The following is a 24908-nucleotide window of genomic DNA, read 5'->3' as shown; positions in this document are numbered from 1 at the left end:
CCAGGGGCTCGTGTTCATCCGCAGCAGGGCTCGAGCTCACCCCATGTAGGACTCAAACTCATGAACTGTGAGATCATGACCTGAGCCAAGGTCAGATGCTTAAGGACTGAGCCACCCATATGCCCAGTTATTTTCCCTTTAAATAGACTTCATGGGTGCCTGGGTGGCTTAGTCAGTTAAGCATCCGACTTTGGCTCAGGTCATGATCTCATGCACGGTTCATGGGTTCGAGCCCCACGTCGGGCTCTATGCTGACAGCTCAGAGCCTGGAGCCTACTTTGGATTCTGTGTCTCCTTCTCTTTCTGCCCGTCCCCCAACCCCCACTTGTTCTCTCTCTCTCTCTCTCTCTCTCTCTGTCTCTCTCTGTCTCTCTCTCTCAAAAAATGAATAAACATTAAAAAAAAATTTTTTTAAATAGACTTCATATTTTAGAGCACTTTTAGGTTCACAACAAAATTGAGCAGAAAGTAGAGTTCCCACATACCTTCCGCCCCCCAACCAACCACAGCATCCACTACTATGAACATCCTGCATGAGACTGGTACATTTGTTGAAAGTGATGAACCTACAGCGATACATTATCATCATTCAAATTCCACAGTTTACATTAGGGTTCACTCACAGTGCTGTACATTCTATGGTTTTTGACAAATGTATGACATGCATCTACCATTATAATATCATACAAAACCCTGTCTCCACTATTCATCTCTCTCTCCTCCCAACTGCTTGTAACCACTGATTTCTTTACAGTCTCCATAATTTTGCCATTCATACAGTATGTAGCCTTTACTGACTGGCATTTTTCACTTAATAATATGCACTTAAGGTTCCTCCATGTATTTTCAAGACTTCATAGCTCATTTCTTATGACAGCGAATAATATTCCATCATCTAGATATAATCCAGTATATTTATCCATTTACTATTAAAGAACATTTTGGTTACTTCCAGGTTCTGGCAATTATGAATAAAGCTACTGTAAACATGCATGTGCAGGTTTTGGTGTGGACATAAGTTTTTAACTCATTTAAGGCCAGTACAAAGAAGGGATGTGCTAGATCATATGTTAGGACTATGTTTAGTTTTGGGGTGCCTGGGTGGCTCAGCATCCGACTCTTAACTCACGGTTTGTGGGATCAAGCCCTGCATCGGGCTCTGTGCTGAGAGCGTGGAACCTGCTTAGGGTTCTCTCTCTCATCCTCTGACCCTTCTCCACTCTTTCCCGTGTGCGTGCACCTCTCTCAAAGTAAATACAAAGTTAAAAAAAAAAAAAAAAAGATTCTTTCTCTCCCTCTGTCCCTCCCCTGCTTGCACTCTCTCTCTAAACAAAAAACAAACAAAAAAATATGTTTAGTTTTGTAAGAAAAACTGTCTGCCAAAATGGCTATACTATTTTGCATTCCCACCAGTGATGAAGAATTCCTGTTGCTTCACATCCTTGTCAGCATTTGGTGTCGTCAACGTCCCAAATTATGGCCATTCCCTAGTAGTATCTCACTTTTTTTTTTTTTTTTAGTTTGAATATACCTGATGATGTATGATGTGGAGTGTCTTTTCAAATGTCTATTTGCCATTTGTATATCTTCTTTGGTAACACATCTGTTCAGAACTTTTGCCCTTTTTAAAAAAATCAAGTTGTTCATTTAGATTTTAAGAGTTCTTTATATATTTTGGATAACATTCCTTATATGTCTTTTACAAATATTCTTTCCCAATCTGTACCTTGTCTTATTCTCTTGACAGTGTCTTTTGCAGAGCAGAAGTTTTTAATTTTAATGAAGTATAGCTTATCAATTAATTCTTTCATGCATCATGCCTTTGGTGCTATACCTGAAGTCATCGCTACATACAAGGTCATCTACATTTTCTATTTTATCTTCTAGGAGTTTTATGGTTTTTATAGTTTTGTGTTTTCTTTTAGGTCTATGATCTGCTTTGAGCTCATTTCGTTGAATGACGTAAGGTCTAAGTCCATTTTTTTACTTGTAGATGTCTGCTGGATGTGGAGTCCCAACACCATTTGTTGAAGAGATTATCTTTTCCCCATGCTATTGCTTTTACTCCTTTGTCAAAAAAGATCCCTAGACTATACTCATGTAGATCTATTTCTGGGCACTCTCTTCTGTTCCATGAATCTGTCTGTTCTTTCATAAAGGTCTTAATTAGTGTAGCTTTATAGTAAGTCTTGAAGTTGGGGAGAGATAGTCCTCTGAGTTTGTTCTTTTCCTTCAATACTGTGTTGGATTTTCTTCGATAGTGGGTTGGACTTTTGTCACTCAATAAAAACTTTAGAATAATTTTCTCAATAGCCAAAAAATTACTTGCAGTGATTTTGATCAGGATTATACTCAATGTATTGATCAAATTGGGAAGAACTGAAATATTGACATTAATAGTCCTCCTATCTATGAACATGTAACATCTCTCCATCTATTTAGTTCTTTTTTTATTTGTTCCCTTAAAATTTTGTAGTTTTCCTCATATAGATAGTATACACATTTTGTCAGACTTATACCTAAGTATTTCTTTTTTTTTTTAATGTAGGCTCCACACCCCAAGTAGGGCTTGATCTCGTGACTCTGAGATCAAGAGTCGCATGCTCTACCCACTGAGCCAGCCAGGCACCCCCCAAGTATTTCACTTTTTTGAGGGTGCTGCTATAAGTGATACTGTGTTGTCTGTGTATGTGTTTATGTATGTTTATTTATTTTGAGACAGAGATAGAGAGAATGAGCAGGAGAAGGACAGAGAGTCATGATCTCGTGGTTTGTGAGAATCAAGCCCTATATCAGGCTCTGGGCTGACAGTGCAGAGCCTGCTTGGGATTCTCTTTTCCTCTCTCTCTGCTCCTCCCCCACTCGTGTTCTGTCTCTCAAAATAAATAAAGTTAAAAAAAATCATAGTGTATAGCTCTTTCTATACTGGATTCAATTTACTAATATGTTGACTAGGATTTTTGCACCTATGTTCAGGAGATATATTGGCCTGCAGTTTTCATTACTTATAATAGCTTTCTTTTTTTTTTAGTATTAGGATAATACTAGCCTTATAAAATGACTTAGGAAGTATTCTCTCTGCTACTACATTCTGAAAGAGACTGTTGGGAATTGGTATAATCTCTTCCTTAAAAGTTTGGTAGAGTTCACCAGTGAACCCATCTTGGCTGATGCTTTCTGTTTCTGAGAAAGTTTTGGAAGGTTCTTAATTACTAATTCAATTTCATTAATAGATATAGGCCTATTCGGATTGTATATTTCTTATTGTGTTAGTTTTGGCAGATTGTGTCTTTTAAGAAATTAGTCCATTTCATCTAAGTTACCAAATCTGTAGGCACAGAATTGTTCACAATATTCCTTGATTACTCTCTTAATGTCCACGTCTGTACTAATGTCTTCTCTCTCATTTCTGATGTTAGAAATTTATGCAAGCTGTCTTTTTTTCTTACTTAGCCTGGCTAAAAATTTATTGGTTTTATTTATCTTTTCAAAGAACCAGTTTTTGGTTTTGTTCATTTTCTCCACTGATTTCCTATTTTCAATGCCATTGATTTGTTTAAATTTTCATTATTTCTTTTCTTCAACCACTTTAAATTTGATCCTTTTTCTAGTTTCCTAACATCAAAACTTCAATGACTGATTTTAGATCTCGTCAGTTTTAATACAGGTATTCACTACTATAAATTTCCCTCTAGCACTGCATTAGCTGCATCTCAAAAACTTTGATTAAGTTATGTTTTCATTTTCATTGAATTGAAACTATTTCAAATTTTCTCTTCGGATTTCTTCTTTGACCTATGTGTTACTTAGAAGTGTTACTGGGCACCTGGGTGGCTCAGCTGGTTAAGCATCCAACTCTTGATTTCGGCTCAGGTCATGATCTCACATTTGTGAAATTGAGCCCCACATCAGGCTCTGTGAAAACAATGTGAAGCCTGCTTGGGATTCTCTCATGTGCTCTCTTTCTGCCCCTCCTCTGCTTATGTGCATCCTCTCTCTCTCAAAATAAATAAACATTTTTAAAAAAGAATGTGTTTGAAGTGTGTTATTTAATCTCCACATATTTGGGGATTTCCCAGTTATCCTTCTGTTACTAATTTCTAGTTTAATTCCACTGTGGTCTGATAGTGAATATTCTGTTTCCACCATTTTATTTTATTTTATTTTTTTAATGTTTATTTAGAGAGATAGTGTGTGTGTGTGTGTGTGTGTGTGTGTGTGTGTGTGTGTGTGTGTGAGTGAGGGGCAGAAAGAGGGGGAGACAGAATCTGAAGGAAGCCCCAGACTGAGCTGTCAGCGCAGAGCCTGATGTGGGGCTCAAACTCACGAACTGTGAGATAATGACCTGAGCTGAAGTCAGACACTTAACCAACTGAGCCACCTAGGTGCCCCTCTATGTTTCTACCATTTTAAATTTGTCAAGTAGTATTTTATGACCCAGAATATGGTCTAACTTGGTGAATGTTCCATGTGAGCTTAAAAAGAAAATATTTTCTGGGGCGCCTGGGTGGCGCAGTCGGTTAAGCGTCCGACTTCAGCCAGGTCACGATCTTGCGGTCCGGGAGTTCGAGCCCCGCGTCAGGCTCTGGGCTGATGGCTCAGAGCCTGGAGCCTGTTTCCGATTCTGTGTCTCCCTCTCTCTCTGCCCCTCCCCCGTTCATGCTCTGTCTCTCTCTGTCCCAAAAATAAATAAACGTTGAAAAAAAAATTTAAAAAAAAAGAAAATATTTTCTGCTTCTATTGGATGAAGAAATCTACAAATGTTCAGCTATGTCCAATTATGTTGATTCATGGTGCCGTCGGGTTCAACTATGTTCCAGTGATTTTCTATCAGCTGAATCTGTCCATTTCTGATAGAGAAATGATGAAGTCTCCAACTATAATAGTACATTCAACTATTTCTCCTGGCCTCATGTACTGTGATGCTCATTGTTAGGCACATTCCCCCTATGCATTGTTATATCTTCTTGGAGAATTGATCCCTTTATTATTAAGAAACATATCTCTTTATTCCTGATAATCTGCCTTGCTCTGAAGTCTGCTCTGTCTGAAATTACTACAGCTAGTCCTACTTTGTTTTGATTAGTATGAACATGCTAAATCTTTCTCTAACCCTCTACTTTTAATCTATATGTGTCTTTTATATTTAAAGTGTGTTTCTTATAGACAACAAATAGTTGCTTCCTGTTTTTTTTTATTAACTCTGACAATCTCCATCTCTTAATTGGTGCATCTGGAGCACTCATGTTTATGATTATTGATATAGTTGGATATCTACCACAATTTTTACTGCTTTCTATTCACTGTCTTTGTTATCCTATTTTTCTGCCATTTGTGGCTTTAACTGAGCATTTTATATGATTTCATTTTCTTACCTTTTTTAGCATATCAATTACACTTCTTTTTTTCATTTTTCTTAGTGGTTGCCCTAGAGTTTGCAATCTACATTTACAACTAATCCAAGTCCACTTTCAAATAACACTACACTGCTTCTCAACTAGTGCAAGTACTTTATAATAGCAAAATATTCCTAATTCATCTCTCCAATCCCTTATATCATTGCTCTTACTCATCTCACTTGCACATAAGTACATATAAGTATACACATACACACATAGGCACACATCACATACAAAGCACATATAATTGAATGTTTTGTTACTATTATTTTAAACAGACTGTTCCTTTCCCTTTCATCTTCTTCTGGTATTCTCATTGCACGTATGTTATCCCTTTGAAGCCGTCCTACAGTTCTTGGATGTTCCATTTTTTTAATCTTCATTCTCTTTGCTTTTTAGTTTTGGAAGTTTCTACTGACATATTCTCAAGCTGAAAGATTCTTTCCTCAGCCCTGTCCAGTCTGTTTACGCACCAATCGAGGCATTCTTCATTTCTGTTATAGTATTTTTTATATCTAGCATTTTTTTTATTCTTTTGTAGAAATTCCATCTCTATGCTTACATTACCCACCTGTTATTTTTACTTAATTAATTTTTTTAAAGTTTATTTGAGAGAGAGTGGGGGAAGGGCAGAGAGAGAGGGAGAGAGAGAATCCCAAGCAGGTTCCTTACTGCCAGCGCAGAGCCTGACGCAGGGCTTGAACTCACAAAACTGCTAGGTCATGATCTGAGCCGAAACCAAGAGTCAGATGCTTAATCGACTGAGCCACCCAGGTGCCCCTACCTATCTGTTCTTGCACATTGTCTGCTTCTTCCGTCACAACATACAGCATATTAATCATAATGGCTTTAAATTAATGGTCTGGTAATTCCAACAGCCCTCTAATCTGAGTCTGGTTCTAATTCTTGCTGTCTCTTCAAACTGTTGTTGTGTTTATGTTGTCTTTTTGTTGTTTTGTTTGTTTGTTTGCCATTTAGCATACCTTATAAATTTTTGTTGAAAGTTATAGGTGATGTGCTAGGTAAAAGGAACTCCAATAAATAGGCCTTTAGTAATGTGGTAAGATGCCAGAGGAAGGAAAGAATTCTACAGTCCAAGATTATGTCTCAGTCTTTTAGTAAGCCTGTAACCCTGGGCTCTGAACTTCATAAATTCCTATCAGATTTTTCCCAGCTTTACGTGAATCAAATGGCTGCAGGGGACTGGAGTTAGGTATTTCTCTTCCCTACCACCAGAAGGTCAGTGGGGGATTAGAGTTGGGTATTCCCTTTCCCCTACACCCAAAGCTATAGCTGGCTGGAATTGGGATTTCCCTGCCCCAAAGACGCTTAGGCTCTAATAAAACCTGAGTAGATTAGGTTGTGGTAAAATCATTTCTCTTGAAGGCAAACCTTGTTAAGAATAGAATGCTCTGGTATATTTCCGCGTCCCCTAATGGAAGTCTAAGGGAATTTTTCTCCAATACTCACTGTGAGAACCTGGTAGAACTGCAAAAGGTAAAACTCATAAGAGTCTGGGCATTCCCCTGGAGTTTTTAACTCTCAGACTTGTCCTATGGAGCCCATTTGTCATTTACAGTCTGGTTTTCTACCCAGGCAGTAGTTCCCATGTAGGTTTCTGCTCTAGTAAGCAGTGATTCCCTGTATCTGTATGTCTGTCTCTCCAATTTTGGAGGCAGCCATTTGCCCTATAACTTCACTTTCTGAGGATCTAAGAAGAGTTGTCGATTTTTCAATTTGTTCAGCTTTTTATTTCTCTTAGAAAGGAATGGAGACTTCCAAGCTGTTTACATGCCAGACCAGTAACCAGAAGGTACTACATTTTTAAATGTATTTTTAAGTATTTCTAAACATAGGTTTTCAGTACCAAAATCATTAGTAGCATGTTATGCACAAAACCACAATAATAGACTACTTTATTTTAAAGAGATCTACATTGAGGGCACCTGAGTAGTTCAGTCAGTTAAAGCATCTGGCTTCGGCTCAGGTTATGATCTCTCAGTTTGTGAGTTCAAGCCCCACAATTAGCTCTCTGCTGTCAGCACAGAACCCACTTCAGATCCTCTGTCTCCCTCTCTTTGCCCCTCCCCTGCTCACACTCTCTCTCAAAAATAAACAAACACTGAAAAAGTAATAAAATAAAAATAAATATAGCTTCACCTATAGTACTGCTGAATATACTATAATATATTGAAACTATGGCTTTATTTGTATGTTCTAATTTGAGAATTGTTATTATAAACTACTTTTACAATATGCCTATATATCTAAACTATATACTAACAATAAAGTAGTAGGATGTATTATTTTCTTATAGATATATGACAATATAATATACATTTATTATGAAGTAACATTCATGGGAATGATTTCTTAAAGACTGCAACAGAATAAAATTTTTCAGAAAGTATGCAACCATGTTAAATCAGCTCACTTTTGCTGTAGTATGTAATCAATAATTGTAGCAATAATTATTAATCCATGTCTACCGTATTAGTAGTTTCTTTTATATGTCTTTGTCCTACACTACCTCCATTATCAAACAGAATGAACTATGGGAAATGAAGGAAGAGAAATATTAGTTTGGTCATTTTGAAAGTGGGATATAAATGGGAAGCATACAGTATATAATTATTTGAGGGTGGCTTTTTTTCATTCAGCATAATGTCCTTGATGCATCCATCCCAGCAGATGCGTGTTTCAACAGTTCATTCTTTTTTACTGATGAGTAATATTCCTCATCCCTGGTATTAATGTACTACAGCTTAACTGTTCACTTAATGTATGATATTTTGGTTGTTTCCACAAATAAAGTTTTCTAATAGGTATACAGAAATATCTCTGTGATCTTATTTTGCATTTCTTTAATGATTCGTGATGTTGAACATCTCTTCATGTGCTAATTTACCATAATTTCATTTGGTGAAATGGCTGCCTTTTCATGTCTTTTGGTAATTTTCTAGTTGGACTATCAGGGTTTTTTTCATGTTGAGTTTCAAGAATTCTACATATCTTTTAGGTGAGTTTTTTGTCATCTACACAACATGCAAATAATTTCTCCCTGTCTTTAGCTTGTCTTTTCAGCCTCTTAATGGGTCTCTTGCAGACCAAAAGTTTTTAATCTTGATAATCTAATTCATCACTTTCTCCTTCTATGGATCATGCTTTCCAGCATGTTTAAAGCCTCTATAAACCAAGGTTTATGTCCTAAAGATTTTCTCCTGTTTACTTCTAAAAGTTTTATGTTTTACATTTAAATGTGTGATCCATTTTGAGTTAAGTTTTATATAAAGTGTGGGGGAGGGGCCAAGATTTTTTTGTTTGTTTTTTTAGACAATGGCTATCCAATTCCTCTAGTACTCTTTGTTAAAAAAAAAAAAAAAAAAGCTATCCTTCCTACTTTGAACTGTTTTTGCACCTTTGTCAAAAGTCAGCTGGCCATACTTGTGAGCTATTGCTACATTCTCTATTCTGTACCATTGATTTATGTCTCTCCATACACCAATACCACACAGTCTTGACTGCTGTAGCTATGCAACTCTTGAAATCAACTAAAGTGATTGTACCCACTTTATTCTTTTTATGAAACTGTTCTAGCTAATATACTTCCTATACCTTCCCATATAAATTTAATAATCTCGCCTACATCCACACACACACACAAAAACCTTCCTAAGAATCTGATAAGAATTGTGTTAAAACTGTATTATCAAGTTTGACTGTAAAAGGTACTGTATTTTTTTAATGTTTTTTAATTTTATTTTTAAGAGAGAGACAGATAGGGTGTGAGTAAGGGAGGGGCAGAGAGAGAGGGAGCCACAGAATCTGAAGCAGGCTCTAGGCTCCAAGCTGTCAGCACAGAACCTGATGCAGGGCTCTAACTCACAAGCCACGAGATCATGACCTGAGCCAAAGTCAGACGCTTAACCAACTGAGCCACCCAGCACCCCATAGGTACTGTATTTTTTTTTTTAATCTTTCACGGCTTATCTATTTATTTATGCTTTTTTTAATTTTATTTTTTATTTTTTAAAATTTACATCCAAATTAGTTAGCATATAGTGCAACAATGATTTCAGGAGTAGATTCCTTAGTGCCCCTGACCCATTTAGCTCATCCCCCCTCCCACAATCCCTCCAGAAACCCTCAGTTTGTTCTCCATATTTATGAGTCTCTTCTGTTTTGTCCCCCTCCCTGTTTTTATATTATTTTTGTTTCCCTTCCCTTATGTTCATCTGTTTTGTCTCTTAAAGTCCTCATATGAGTGAAGTCATATGATTTTTGTCTTTCTCTGACTAATTTCACTCAGCATAATACCCTCCAGTTCCATCCACGTGGTTGCAAATGGCAAGATTTCATTCTTTTTGACTGCTGAGTAATACTCCATTGTATGTATATGTATGTGTGTGTGTGTGTATATATATATATATATATATATATATATATATATATATATATATATTATACACACCACATTTTCTTTATCCATTCATCCATCAATGGAAATCTGGGCTCTTTCCATGCTTTGGCTATCGTTGATAGTGCTGCTATAAACATGGGGGTGCATGTGTCCCTTTGAAACAGCACACTTGTATCCCTTGGATAAATGCCTAGTAGTGCAATTGCTGGCTCGTAGGGTAGTTCTATTTTTAGTTTTTTGAGGAACCTGCATACCGTTTTCCAGAGTGGCTGCACCAGTTTGCATTCCCAAGGGTACTGTATTTTTAATTCCAGTTTCTGTATGTTCACTATTAGTATGCAGAAATATAACATATTTTTGTATGCTCATTTTATATCTTGCAACCTTGCTGACTTCACTCACCAGTTCTGAATTTTTGCTAAATCCCATGGTTTTATATATGTAGACCATCATATCATCTTCAAAACAGACAACAGTATTTACTTTCCAATCCATATGCCTTTTATTTTCTTATCTTGCTGAACAGCACTGTCTAGAACTTCTGGTACTACGTCTAACAGAAGTGCTAAGAGTCTGCCTTGTTCTCAATTTTAAGGAATAAAGCATCCATTCACCATGAAGTATGCCATTAGCTGTTAAGTTTTCTGTAGCTATTCTTTACCAAATGAGGAAGTTCCCCTCTATTCCCAGTTTTTAGAGAGGGTCCCCCCCCCCCATGAACTGGTATTAGATTTTTCAAACGCTTTCTGCATCAGTTGATATGACTGTGTGATTTTTCTTCTTTATCCTGCTACTGTGGTTGGATTACATGGATTGATTTTCAAATGCTGTATTAACTTTGCATCCCAGGGATCAACCCTACTTGGTCAAAATACATAATTCCTTTTAGATACTGCTGAATTCTATTTGCTAATATTTTGTGAGGATTTTTGTATCTATACTAATGAGAAATACTGGCCTGTACTTTTCTTTTTTGCACTTTGGTTTTGTTATTAGGGCGATACTGGCCTCATAAAACGAACTGGGAACTATTTCATCTTCTATTTTCTGGAAGAGAGTATGTAGAATTGGTGTTTAATTCTTTAAAAATTTGGTAGAGGGGCACCTGGGTGGCTCAGTTGGTTAAGCATCTGACTTTGGCTCAGGTCATAATCTCACGGTTTGTGGCTTCAAGCCCCACGTCAGGCTCTGTGCTAACAGCTCAGCCTGGAGCCTGCTTCAGATTCTGTGTCTCCTTCTCTCTCTGCCCCTCCCCTGCTCATGCTCATGCTCATGCGCTCTCTCTCTCTCTGTCTCTCAAAGATAAAATAAAAACATTAAAAAAAATTTTTTTTTTTAATTTGGTAGAATTCTCCAGTAAAACCATTTGGGCCTCAAGATTTCATTTTAGGAGTATTTTTGTTGTAAATTCAATTCCCTTAATAGTAAAAGGGCTATTCAAATTATCTATTTCATATTGGATAACAGCCTACACTTTTCTATAAATTGGTCCATTTCATCTAAATCATCAAATTTACATGTATAGGGGTTTTTGTACTATTCCTTTGTTATCCTTGTGATACCCATGGGACCTGTAATAATATCCTAGTTCATTCCTGACAAAGTAATTTGTGTCTTCTCTTTTTCTGTCAGTCTTGCTAAAGGTTTATCAATTTTACTTATCTTTGCAAAGAACCACCTATGTGGTTCACTGATTTTGTCTATGGTTTTTATTTGCAATTTCATTGATCACTATTTTTACCTTTATTTCCTTCCACTTGCTTAAGGTTTATGTTGTTCTTTTTCTAGTTTCTTGGAGTGGGAGCTTAGAGTGTTTATTGATTTGGGACTTTTCTGCTTTTCTAATATAAGTATTCAGTGCTATAAAAATTTCTGTCAGCATGCTTTGGCTGTGTCCCATCCATTTTTTCCCCATCGATTTTGATATGTTCTTTTGTATTCATTCAACAATATATTCAACAAATTGATGTTTGGTGTATACAAATCTAGACCTGCTGTGTGTTATTGGTGGATTGACTTATCATTATATAATGTTCCTTTCTTACTCTGATCATTTTCTTTGCCTCAAAGTTTACTTTATGTTTTCTGTTTTTTCTCTCTGTTTTTTGTTTGTTTTCTTTTGCCTGCCTTACTGTGTGTTACTTTAACATTTTGTAGAAATACATTTTGGTTTATCAACAGTGTTTTTTTAAAAGTGTATCTCTTTATATAGCTTTTTCAGAGTTTGCTCTAGTTATTATATATACATAACATCACTGTCTCCTGGTGTCATCATTTTACCATTTCAAATGAAGTGTAGAAAACTTACCTCTCCTTATGTCCCTTTACATCCTCTCATTTATTACATAATTGTCTTAAGTATTTCCTCTACATACATTTAGAAATAGGTAAGACAGTGTTACAATTTATGTTCAACCATAAAACATAATTTAGAACACTGACTAGGAAAGGCGCCTGGGTGGCTCAGTCGGTTAAGCACCTGACTTTGGCTCAGGTCATGATCTCACAGTTTGTGGGTTCGAGCCCCGTGTTGGGCTCTGTGCTGACAGCTCAGAGCCTGGAGCTTGCTTCAGATTCTGTGTCTCCCTCTCTCTGCCCCTCCCCCACTCATGCTGTCTCTCTCTCAGAAATCATTAAACATTAAAAAATTTTTGGAAAAAAAAAACCACTCAACAGGAAAAAAAAAAGTATTTACTCATATTTTACCATTTTCATTGTCCTTCCTTCCTTCCTAATGTTCTAAGATTCCTACCTTTAATATTTCCTTTGTGTTTAGAGAACTTAACTTTATTCTTTTAGGGTAGATTAGTGACAGATTCTCTTAGTGTTTACTCATCTGAGAATGGCTTGATTTCCTCTTCATTTTTGAAGCATCTTTTCACAGGATATGGATTTCTGGGTTGACACAATTCTTTTCTTTCAGGACTTAAAAAACGATGTGCCATTTTTTATGGACTCAATGGTTTTTTCTGATGAGAAATCCATTATCACTCAAACTGTTTTTACTCTATAGGTAATGTTTCCCTCGCATTCTCTTCGATTTTTTTTTTTTTTTTGTCTAGTTTTTAGAAGTCTATGAGGTGCCCTGCCATGGATTTCTTTGGATTTATCCTTTTTTTTAGGATCTAGATTCTTCAATCTGTAGGGTTATGTCTGGCTATCATTTCTTCAAATACTTTTTGGCTTTACCCTCTTTCTCCTCTTCATCTGTGACCCTAATGCCACATGTTAGAACTGTTGATTTAGTCTCATAGATTCCTGTCACTGCCCACTTTTTCCCCCATTTTATTTTCTATTCAGCCTGGGTAATTTCTATTGACCCATCTTCAAATTCACTATTTCCTCTGTCTTATCATTCTGCTGTTGAGCCCACTGAGGTCTGTTTTCACCTTTCTTAACTGTATTTTTCAGTTCTAAAGCTTCCATCTGGTTTTTCTTTATATCTTCTATTTCTTTGTTGAGACTTCCTACTTTTTTGTTTGTTTCATATGTGCTTGTAATTGCTCACGGAAGTATTTTTATGATGGCTGTTTTATTTTTTTTTCTTTTTTTTACTTTTTATAACAGGGGGGAAGCGCGAACGCAGTCCCCCACTACCACAAATTATGCAGTCGAGTTTCCCACATTTGGGGAAATCGCAGGGGTCAGCACATCCCGAGTGCAATGGATAAGCCTCGCCCTGGGAAAACCACCTTCCTGATCATGGTATCTCCCCTGCCAGGTAAGTATATGATGGCTGTTTTAAAATCTTTGTCAGATAAGTCTAGCATCTGTGTCACCTCAGTGTTGGTATCAGCTGATTATTTTTTCTCCACGATTTTCTATTGAAACCTGGATATTTCAGACATATTATAAGACTCTGCATCTCATAAAATTTTGTATTTTAGAAGTCCTTTCCTGACATGATTCTGATGGCGGAAAGAGATAATCGGTCTGTTACTACCAGGTAGCAATGGAAGTTCGGGTTCCCTTTTTGGCTTTCACAGATATCTGAGGGAGGAAAGTGGGACTCCTGGTTATTGCTAGGTAGGGGTAGGAGATCAGGCCTCTGCTGATACCACCCTGGCTGGGAAGAACAGAGGCACCTCATTACTGTTCCTCATGTAGCCTTCATTTTACACCAGGTGGGAGGTGGCTTCATTATCACTGGGTAGTGGTCAAACCCGGAATCTCTACCAGCCCTCCTCTAACATTACCACAGCAGGGAAAGGAAGGGGAGCCTCTTTACCACCAGGCAGGGCTAAAAGTCCAGGCTTCCCAAGTGATCACAATTGATATGTGTCATTTCAGCCCAGTGGGGATACAAGTTCCAGATCCCCACTTGGCCATTTCTGACACCACGCCAACAGGGGGGATGCAGCACCTCAATGCAGCCTTGCAAGAATGAAAGTCTAGGCACCTCACATGGTCTCTGCTAGTGGTGGTGGGATAGTGCCAAAGTTTTTCTGTGGGGTTAGCTGGAGTAGAGTGGTTACTGTCTAAAAGTTTTCTGTCTTACTAAGCTGCCCATTTCATAGTCCTTTGCTCAGAAAGACCACACTTTTGCTAAGTTTGTTTTTTGTCTGTGCCTACTAACTTTGCTGAGTTGCCCATTTCTCTAACATCCAGTCTGGAATATGTGAGGAAAAGAAAGTACAGGGAATTCACCCACATAGTCATTGGATCCCACAGCCCTTAGCCAGTCTTCCTTCTACTCTCCAGTGTCCAGTCTTCTTGTTTGTTTTCTGTATAACATCCAGAGTTTAGTTAGACTTAGCAGAAAAAATAGGGAAAAGGATCTCAATTCCATCTTTCTACAAGCAAAAGTGCAACACTTGTAATCTGACTATCATTTAGGCAATATTTTTGCCACACTGTTTATTTAAATAAAGGATAAGGTCCTACGAATACAGCTCAACCCAAGGTTCCCTCAATGAGCAAATACCCAAATATTGATGCTTCTGTGTTCTCAATAAGGTCAGTTTACCCATATATCATCATAGAAAATATTATTTAGGAAACTTAAAAAATAAGTATTTGTTTTGTACTTGTTTTTTAAGGTTCTCTCAACATCTACTCAATTGAACAATCTCCACAAATGTTCTCAAAAATATTTTCGCTAAAATTATATTTTTCCAATGGCAAGTCCACCTAAGAATTCTGACTGGCAAGCTTAGGATAAGTTCAGGAGCTACCTTGATTACAAAATACTTAAACACTTGATGTAATAAACAGTCATTAGTTTACAAAGTATGTGGCGTCTCATAACAATGACTTCTAAAGCATCCTGTTGAACTTGTTTTTCAAGGAGTGACAATGAATTTGAGCAATCCAGCCATACCATCTTCATGGGTTGACCTTGAAAACACCACACACACACACCCACATGCAGGATGAGTCTGGCTACACACAACCCAGTAGAGTTAACTAGACATGAAGGGATCACATCTTGGTATTATTACTCAGATGGTTAAGTCAGCATCTTCCTTGCAGCAACCCCCCTTTTATTTAACTCTTTTTTAAACCCACAGGAAGTTACAAAAATAGTAGAGTCCCATGTACCCTTCACTCAGCTTCTCCCAATGATGATATCTTATATAGCTATAGCACAATATCAAAACCAGGAAACTGCCCCTAGTACTTTACTGTTTACTAGACTACAGACTCCTTTATCCTTTTTTTTTTTTTAACGTTTATTTATTTGGGGGAGAGAGACAGAGTGTGAGTGGGGGAGGGGCAAAGAGAGAGGGAGACAGAGAATCCAAAGCCAGCTCTGTGCTGACAGTGGAGAGCCCAATATGCGGCTCAAACTCACAAACCTACAAGATCATGACCTGAGCCGAGGTCAGAAGCTTAACTGACTGAGCCACCGAGGTGCTCCTCCTTTATCCTTTTAATTGTTAAGTTACACAATAGTGAACTTTCTCAGAAACTTTCCCTACACTTGGGCATTCTAGTACTAAATGACCAATCCAGACTTCTAACTCAACTGCAAATTAGCTATACATAAGCAATTCTTATACCTACATACCTCATGCATAGAAACACAAAAGTTTGCACCCACACGTGCACAAATTTATGTGAAAACACCAGCAATCCATCCTTTTCATCCAAGTATTCGTTTTCTACTAATTTCTACTTTCCCTTGCTATTACTACATGAAGACTATGTGTAAGTGAATCTGAGGGCTAAAAGAAATCTTCATCTAATGTAAAACTCCCTCCAGTGCTTGAATTCCTTCTACAACATCCCCACCAATGACTCTTCAGCCTTTGCTTGAATCTCTCTAATGACATGAAACAAATAAGTATGATGAAATCCAGTCAGCCTTTGGTCAATCCTAATTCTTAAAAGGCATCTTTAAGCATTAGCTAAACTTTGAAAACTTGTACTCATTTAGTTCTGGTTGTATCCCATGGGCATATTAACAAGTCTTATCCTTGACTACCTTCTTTCCAGGAAAACCAGACATCCTGGTTTGCCTAAGGTGATCTTAGTTTGCACCTCTTGATCTGGCATAATTAATACTTCCTTTCACCCTTAAGATTTGAACAAACAGTATTTAATCATGCTATCCTGGATAGCCCTCCAAAGAAAGGAAGAACACATGTGTTTTTATCAGGTTAACCATACCTCATTTTTTTAGCTATTCTTTGTATGATTTTGAGGGTCTTCACTAGCCTGATTATTCTTGCTCTTCAATGTTCACAAGCTTATTTATATTGCAAGATCCCTAATGCTTAAATTCCTTGTTGTACATATATATTAATGATGGATTTTGTAAGCCCAATTAAAGAACAGAAAATCATTTATTTCCCTTTGAATACCAGACCAAGATACACCTATGGGGCAATGGAACTAGGGAGCAGTCTCACATTATACCAGTAGGTGTCACTCTATATATGATGTATTTAAAATTATTTAAGGTTCAATTTATTCCTTCAACAAATATTTAGTAAACACCCATTAGGTGCCAAGCATGATTCTAGGCACTGAGAACATAAAGAGCAAGACAGACAAGATCTTGTTCTAGTGGAGCTTATGGTCTAGATACGGATGAACAAATTTGCTTTATTTACTTCCTATATAAAAGTCTATAAAATCCTAGTCTCAAGGGAAATTTTACTTTCCTAAGTTAATAGACAACAACACTCAAAATAACTCATAAAGAACAAATACTGTAATGAAATAGAATCAGACAAACTGTAGTCTGTACAGGCTAGATTAATGTATCCTGTGTATTTTCTAGCCATTTCAATTTATTCAACACTGTTCTTCCAATCTTCCAGTTTCTAAAAGCCAAATGGAAAAGAACTTACCTTCAAAAAAATTCAAACTTTCTGGGGTGTCTGGGTGGCTCAGTTGGTTAAGCATCCAACTCTTGGTTTTGGCTCAGGTCATGAACTCATGGTTCGTGAGTTCGAGTCCTGCATAGGGCTCTGCACTCTGGGGGCAAAGCATGCTTCAGATCATCTATCTCCCTCTCTCTCTCTGCCCCTCTCTCGCTCTCTCTCTCTCTCAAAAATAAACATTTTTTAAAAATTCAAATTTTTAAAAATCTATTCATGTTTTTATGAAGACTTATAAATTTTAAAAGATTATTTGCAAAGCTTATTAATTCCCAAATACATATTTAGTTATCTCTACTTCGAAAAGTTAAATGTCACCTTCTCAACACCAAACATACTCTCCGGGCTAACAGAATAAAGACAGTAGCAAATTATGCATCAGCACAGAATTCTGGAATTCCTCCTCTGCTGAAGGTGCTTGTTTAGATAAACCTATGAGACTCATAGCTATTAGCAGGATTTCGAGGTGACTCACTGATGATTAGAGCATAGCAATGAAAGGTCATATTTTATCAAAACAAGCAGATCAAAGGGAGGGGACAGACATTGCACATCAAAAAAGCATATTTGCTTGCACAGAAATCCAAGAACCTACGAACTATTCAGTTCTTATTTTGCTTCTCTGTACTCTCAAACAGATCATTCTCCAAACTGGAAAAGCTAGGGAGACACGTTTAAAGAAATATTTCAAGCTAAAAAGACCTACTGCTTAGAACTCTTTAAGTCATAATTCAGTTATATGAATTTATTTGAGAAAAACAATGCTTATAATAAGACTGAGAGGTTCAGGTAATATTGAACCCAATGTTCCCTTTGGAATAGCTCAAACCATTAGCTCCATCTAAATTACCTGAGACACACTGCATATTGTTCAGTTTTAGCAAGGAATCACATGCATACTTTAGCACACAAGAAGTACTCAACGAACATTAAGTTACAAATGACCACTGATGTGCTTCATAAAAGATGGTTAATAGAAAAAAAAAGGCCTAAATTAATTTATATCTTAATATTAAATAAAATATTTTCTTTTTCTCTGAAAGGTAAGGTGATGGTTGACCAAATATACTTAAAACACGGTTTATTGTGTGTGATTTTTACTTTTTATTTATTTTTTATTGTTCTATTTTTTTTTTTTTTTTGAGAGAGAGAGAGAGAGAGAGACAGAGTGTGAGCAGGCAAGAGGCAGAGAGAGAGGGAGACACAGAATCTGAAGCACGTTCCAGGCTCTGAGCTATCAGCACAGAGCCCAATGCAGGGCCCGAACCCAATGAATCGCCAGATCATGACCTGAGCCAAAGTCAGATGTTCAACCAACTGACCCACCCAGGCGCCCAGTGTGTGGTTTTTAAATTACACTTGTAAAGTCTCTGCCAGTACTGTGAATTTTTGGCATATCTGAGATGTCACCAAATGTGGAAAAACTCAATAGCAGATATCTTTGTTATCTCTGTATTTTTATTCCAAATACAAAAGTAAAGGAGATGGGGGGGGGGGGGTAGGGGGGTGGGAGGCATGTGCTGGAAAAAAAACACTGTTTTTGGAGTCACAAATCTCTAGGTTTGAATTCCAGTACTACCCTAAGTTAGCCATCTGATTTCTGGGCAAGTTACTTACCCTGTTCTACACATCACTTTCCCAACATGATGCGAAAAGCAGGGTTGTGAGAAGGATTAAGCAAGTTGTTTTATATGAAACGCCTGTGTACGGCCGACACATTGTAAGTACTCAGTAAACGGTAGGTCTTAGGAGGGTGCCATTTTTTTCTTTTTGATCATTAGATTGACTATACCAGTTAATGCTGAAAACTACTGACTAACAAGTTTTTGTAACTAACAAAAAGTGTATCTTTACTCTGCTCTAGCAGGTTTATAAAACCAAAACCCCTTACTCAACCGAATGCCGACAAATATGCACCTTCTCCGTTAGCTCAAATATATTTTGCATGACCTTACATGAATTGCTTAGATAAAAGCTTTTTCTTTTCTGCTTTTGTTATTTTAAAGTGCAGATGCATTTGAGTCATTTTCTCCTTTTGTTTCATATCCTTAAGATCCAAAGCTTCAAAGACATAATGTCAGCATGCAGTCGATTTATGACTGAACTCTTGAAGAGACACTGAAGAATTACCTTGTCAATCACCCCAAGGACTCTGAAGGCCTTCAGCTCCTCGGCAGGGCTCCTTAGGTTCCAAGGGGGCCTTGAACTTAGTGATCCTGGAGGCTAATGGAAGATATCAAAGATTACACATCAATCAGGGAGGTACTTGAAGGAAGACTGCCTGCTGAAGCAAATGCCAGGCCAAAGGAAACTAAATTTATCATAAATCAGAGAATGGAAAGATGAAAGGAGGAAGTTTCTGTTTGTCTGTAATGTAAAATAAAAAAAATAATAAAATCAAAAAGAAAGAAAATCAAAAAGAAAAAGCAAGAAAAAAGTTGCAAGTAAATAAATCATGATAACATCGAAAACAAAATTTTAAAAAGAAAAAATAATGAGCTGATATAGTTTCTAGAGCAGTAATTCAATTCAAAACTGTACAGCTGTAAGGAAACTTTGTAACAAATGGGTAACTAAGACAACCACCAATCACAGCCTTATATTTACCCCAGATGGCTCAAGAGTAATTTAGAAGGGGGGTACTAAAAAACAATGTTACAATCGATAAACCTGGGGAGAGAGGGAACACAACAAGTCATTCTTTCTCATCATGAAACTACAGTCCTTTAATGTTACTTTATAAATATATACTTATGTATTTTAAGACGATTGGGAGATTCAAGTTTAACCAGAACTGTCAACAATGGTGAAAAATTAAGAAACTCCATCATACAATCAATAATCGTTACAACTAAGGTTGTTCAAGCGTAGAAAAGAAATGACTTACAGGAGAAAAAAATTTGTTTTAACATCTGAACATGTGTGATGTGGAAAACTAGGTCTGTTGGCTACAAAAAAGACCAGTGAAAACAGGAAGGGATTATTTCAGTACCACACATAGTAAAAGAATAAACCTTACTCCCTATCCATTGGTCTTAGTTTTTCCATGTCAATCAGTAAAGTAAGACATTTTTTGTTGTCTGAAGTCTATCAGAATATGCAGGAACATTGTTCTCCCCGTGAATGGAAGACAACTCTCCTGGTTAATCAAATGTCATGATTAATAGTTATTGAAATACCATTTTTGATACTTCAAGTCCTTGTACAGACCAATATCACTAGACAGGAAGCTCCCTGAGAACAGGAAATATACCTTATTCATCTTTATACTCTCAGTGCCTTGTGTGTTAGTCAGGAGACAGGAAAAGCAGAAAAGAGAGGAAGGAGGAAGAGAGGAGGAAAACAAAGGAAGGAGGTTACACAGATAAATCAGGTGTCATTTACAACTGGAAAAACTAGCATTTGTGAAATTTTCTAAAAGCAGCAATTTTTTTTCTAAAGCAGCAATTCTAATTGCTTTCAAATATTTGTTTGTTTTTAGGTTTAGCAAGCAAATACTAACTTCGGTGTGCCTGAAGAGGTGATGTTCCCCAACTTCCTACTGTACTGCTTGTAGTCTTTCTACTCCACAACACATTCTGATAATTAAAATTAATCTCTCCCTTTTCTATTATTAAGGAAGAGGAAGAACTGCTTGTGATTTCTGGTAAAAGAACTGTTAAGGAAAAGTTATAGGGGGAAATAATACTTTAGATGATAATTTATCCATTACATTCATCTTTGAAAATACAGCCAGACGCATCTAACATTCATGCCTCCTATTTATTTATACCTTATACCTTCTTACTCACTGATGTCATTGGATCTTTCAGTTTTTCCAAAGAAAGATTTTGGTTCACTGTGGTAATCAAGAGCAAAGATAGCAAACTACAAAATCTTTATAAACTGCACCTTTCAGTGAATAATTACCATGTGTCCACTATGTGCATGATAACTGAAAGAATATAAAACATCGAAAGGCATGATCTCTTAGCTATAAGAAGTTTATTACTTATTTGAAGAGATAAGCCAAATATATTAAAAGATTAAATAATAATAAAACATATTTTTAAAAATACAAGACTATACAGATAAGTCACTAGTATATGATAAACTGTGGTCTCAGAAAGAAGTGGAACTAAAAATTATTTTAAATGCTATGTTGAAATTAGGTTAGGAAAGGATATTATATACAGGATTGGAAGGAAACTGGTCTGGTGGGGGGAAAATGTTCAGATTGTAGAACAAAGGAAAATAAAATTATGCACTTAGGGTCTGTCAGTTTTCACAGGCCTTGAATGCCAGGTCTGGACCATATTCTCCAGAGTCTAGAAAACAAGTTTTTGTATGAGAAACAACCTAATGAAAACAGTGATTTAGTAAGGTTACTTCTGCAAAGATGGGAATGGTGAAATTGTAATGGGGAAAGACCAAAGGCAAAGTGATCATTAAAGGTCTCTTTCCACTTTAACCATCTATAAAAGTTTAAGATCAGAGAAATGAACAAAGAAAGATCATGAAATAAAATCATCAATAAGAAATCTTGTATTCCTTATACGCAGCGCTTAAATTGGGTAGAATCCCTATAGATCTATTCCTTTTTTCAGATGGCAAAAGGAAACATAAATCCACAGAATTTTAAGAACAGAAAGAGACAGAGATCAAGTCCAATGTTCTCTCTCTTTTTTTTTTTTTTCAGATGAGAAAACTGAGAAGCGGCAAGGTTAAGCAATTTGTCTAAGATGACAAAACTAGATGATAGATAAGAAGGGATTACATCTTACTTATTATAACATTGTTTGGGGAAACTCCAGCCAATGCTAAGGGAATGAGGGATGGGAGAATATAGTGTATTTCTAGGAAACATGGCTGATTTCCTTAATGAGAAAGGTCAAATTTTCACTTACGTATATTAACTACTGTAGCAGAACATGCCTAGAGAAGCAAGGAGCGGGGGGGAGAGAGTACACGATGGATCTTATGATAGAAGAATGTACGATGACCCAACAATCTTCAAAACCAAAGATGGCAAATACATATCACTCAACCGTTCAAGCCCACGGCAGATATCTCTGTTAATCTCACACTCTGTCTCACAAGACAGTGTTCTTGGCAGCCATGACCAGGGGATTGGAGTTAACACACTAGTAAAATCTATTTACTATTTCCTGTTCTACATTCTCTAAATGGCTAAGTGACGCTTACCCTTACTTTGGTTGGTTTCTTTAAAGTTGTCGTTTACCCTGCCCACAGTCTTCTTCACTTGGTATTATTCCCTTTTCTTGAAGACATCTACCTCTGTTCTTACCGAGCTGTTAGTGCAGTACTTAAACTTCAACGTGTCTATGCATCACCTGAGGACCTTGTTAAAATGGAGATTCTGATTCGGTCAGTCTGAGAGAGGCTACGATTCTGCATTTCCAACAAGCTAACAGGTGATGCTGATGCTACTGGTCCACCAACCACTTCCAAAATACGGTTAGCTACCTGTCCTTAACCTAAGAAGAATAAGCCACCATTTTGGAGTGGGGGAAGATAAGGGTAAAAGGAAAGCACTTTACAAAAAACATATCGAGAACGCACACCCTAAAACCTGATGGCTAGCTACACTAGTTTCTTAACTTGGTTTCACCCGTAAATTTTTGGCTTTGCCAAGAATTTCATTGGCAACTTATTAACCCTCAAACCCCATGTCCTAGACTCTCTTCCATCACATTTCAAGGATGTGTCTTCACTGTAGTACTATTACTGATGTGGAATGGCCCTGACTGCCATCTCTGCTTTGTCTATGTCTCACTAAGGGTGACACGATACTCATTTTAAAATATTTCCTAAGGAAGAAGTGAGAAATACCAATAATACCAGTCAACAAAATGCACAACAGAAAAAATATTTTCAGTATCACAGTAACTGTACTCAAAACTCTACAAATATTCAGGAAAGGCATACATTCTACATATTAATTTTCATTTACACCTTGTTTAACTGTATGGCAAAATATGTATTCATACTTTACAAACTACACAGTATTTTATGTCCTAAATTTAGACCATTTACTACTTTTTTCTAAATTTCCATGATCTTGAGTTATTATTCCTAGAGCTAAAAAGAGCAAAAATGATTTTACAAGTCTTTTCCAGGAAAATTCCCTCTGAATATTAATTCTTGGGGCACCTGGATGGCTCAGTCAGTTGAGCATCCGACTTCAGCTCAGGTCACGATCTCGCAGTTCGTGAGTTCAAGCACCACAAAAGGCCCACTGCTGTCAGCGCAGAGCCCGCTTCGGATCCTATGTCCCCCTCTCTCTGGCCCTCCCCAGCTTGCACTCTCTCTCAAAAAAAAATAAAAATTTTAAAAATATATTAATTCTTAAATCATTCAAAGTCCTCTCCAATTAAAAAAAAAAGGAAAAGATAAAGGACTCTGTCTCTGTCAGTCAAGACTTTTACTTTAAACAAAATTCATTTCCTTTTTTTCTGAAACCTGCCCCTTAAGTTTTCCTAGAGCCTATTAATAAGGAAGTAATGAAGAAAACCAAGAGTCAAAGAGGGCTCCTTTCTGCCCTTTTTCAAAAAGGATATTACCATGTATGACTGGGAAATTTAGAACTTTTATTTTTACCACAAAAGAGTCTCATAAATAAATTCAATAAAGCAAAAGCTGAAATCACCACAGAAAACTCGGGTGGAGTGAGTCATGACCTGGACTTCACCAAAGGGGAACACAAGAATCAACAAAAAATATTTTAAACCAGAAAGGATCCCTTTATTTTCCTAATCAACCAGACTAGAAAGAAGTGTTGGCACATGCATTCAAGATGGAAATTATATCTGCTTTTGCACAGAATTTAAGAGCTAATGGGCCTCAAAAATCATTTATACCAATCCTCTGAATGCGTTGGTTGAAACTGAGGCCCAGAGATGGTTAAAGAAGAAAATAATGAATTCACCACACTAATCAAGAAACTCTAGAAGACATTTAAGTTAAATAATAGATAAGAAAATAATCGAGCTTGTCCCTGACGTAAATAAGGGCCAGGTTTGAGAGCATAAAATACAGAAGTGAAATAAAAAGCATATACTAACCATAAAAGAGAAACATCTTGTTCTAGCTAGAAAAACTGTCCTGTAGCCTCCTTGCCTAAGAATTGAAAAAAGTCCTGGCATATCAAATTTGATTCACTAGTTAGTCCTTTTTACCCTTTCTGATACAAGTTCCCATTATTCTACATGGCTCTTATCATTCTAGCATTTCCTCAATGAGGTACGTATTTTGGGTACACAGGGTTTGCAAAAGCAGAAACTGTCATCTTTTATATAACTCCAAACTATATCTAGTTTGATACTGTATACACACAGAGTCTTAACAGATGCTTAGTGAATTAATATACAATCTAATACAACCAGTTCTTTTTTATTAGATTTCCTTCGTTTTATTTTCATTAGAAGCTATGCTCGAAAGGAATTTCTGACTGATATACTTCATGGTTCCTTTCTCCAAGTCAAAAGCTACACTTATTTATTTGCCTAATAAATTATTGTTCACAGGGGCACCTGGATGGCTCAGTCAGTTAAGCACCTGACTCCTGATTTTGGCTCAGGTTATGGTCTCGCAGCTTATGAGTTAGAGTCCCACGTTGGGCTCTGTGCTGACAGCACGGAGTCTTCTTGGGATTCTCTCTCTGTCACTCCCCTGCTAGCTCTCTCTCTCTCTCTCTCTCTCTCTCTCTCTCAAAAATAAATAAACATTACAAAAAATTATTGTTCACAGAAGTGATTATGG

General features: G+C 36.9%; 1 protein-coding gene and 1 non-coding gene across 18 annotated transcripts in view; both read right to left on the bottom strand.

Moving 5' to 3' along the window:
• RPS6KC1 (ribosomal protein S6 kinase C1) overlaps positions 1 to 24908 on the bottom strand; it is a 318908-nt gene that overhangs the window by 202960 nt on the left and 91040 nt on the right. For 15 of the 17 annotated variants that reach the window (XM_053208752.1, XM_027074461.2, XM_053208743.1 and 12 more), the window contains one exon: positions 19278 to 19370. The exons of the other annotated variants lie outside the window; for them this stretch is intronic. In XM_053208752.1, the coding sequence (XP_053064727.1) occupies positions 19278 to 19370 (93 nt within the window). The remainder of the gene's footprint in view (positions 1 to 19277; positions 19371 to 24908) is intronic. 17 annotated transcript variants of the gene reach the window in all.
• Positions 13385 to 13548, bottom strand: LOC113603998 (U1 spliceosomal RNA). The gene has a single exon (XR_003425816.1). It is a non-coding gene; the product is annotated as a U1 spliceosomal RNA (small nuclear RNA).

Source organism: Acinonyx jubatus, chromosome E4 (assembly GCF_027475565.1).
Source record: "Acinonyx jubatus isolate Ajub_Pintada_27869175 chromosome E4, VMU_Ajub_asm_v1.0, whole genome shotgun sequence".
In the NCBI taxonomy this organism is placed as follows: Eukaryota; Metazoa; Chordata; class Mammalia; order Carnivora; family Felidae; genus Acinonyx; species Acinonyx jubatus.
This window is presented reverse-complemented; position numbering and strand designations above follow the sequence as displayed.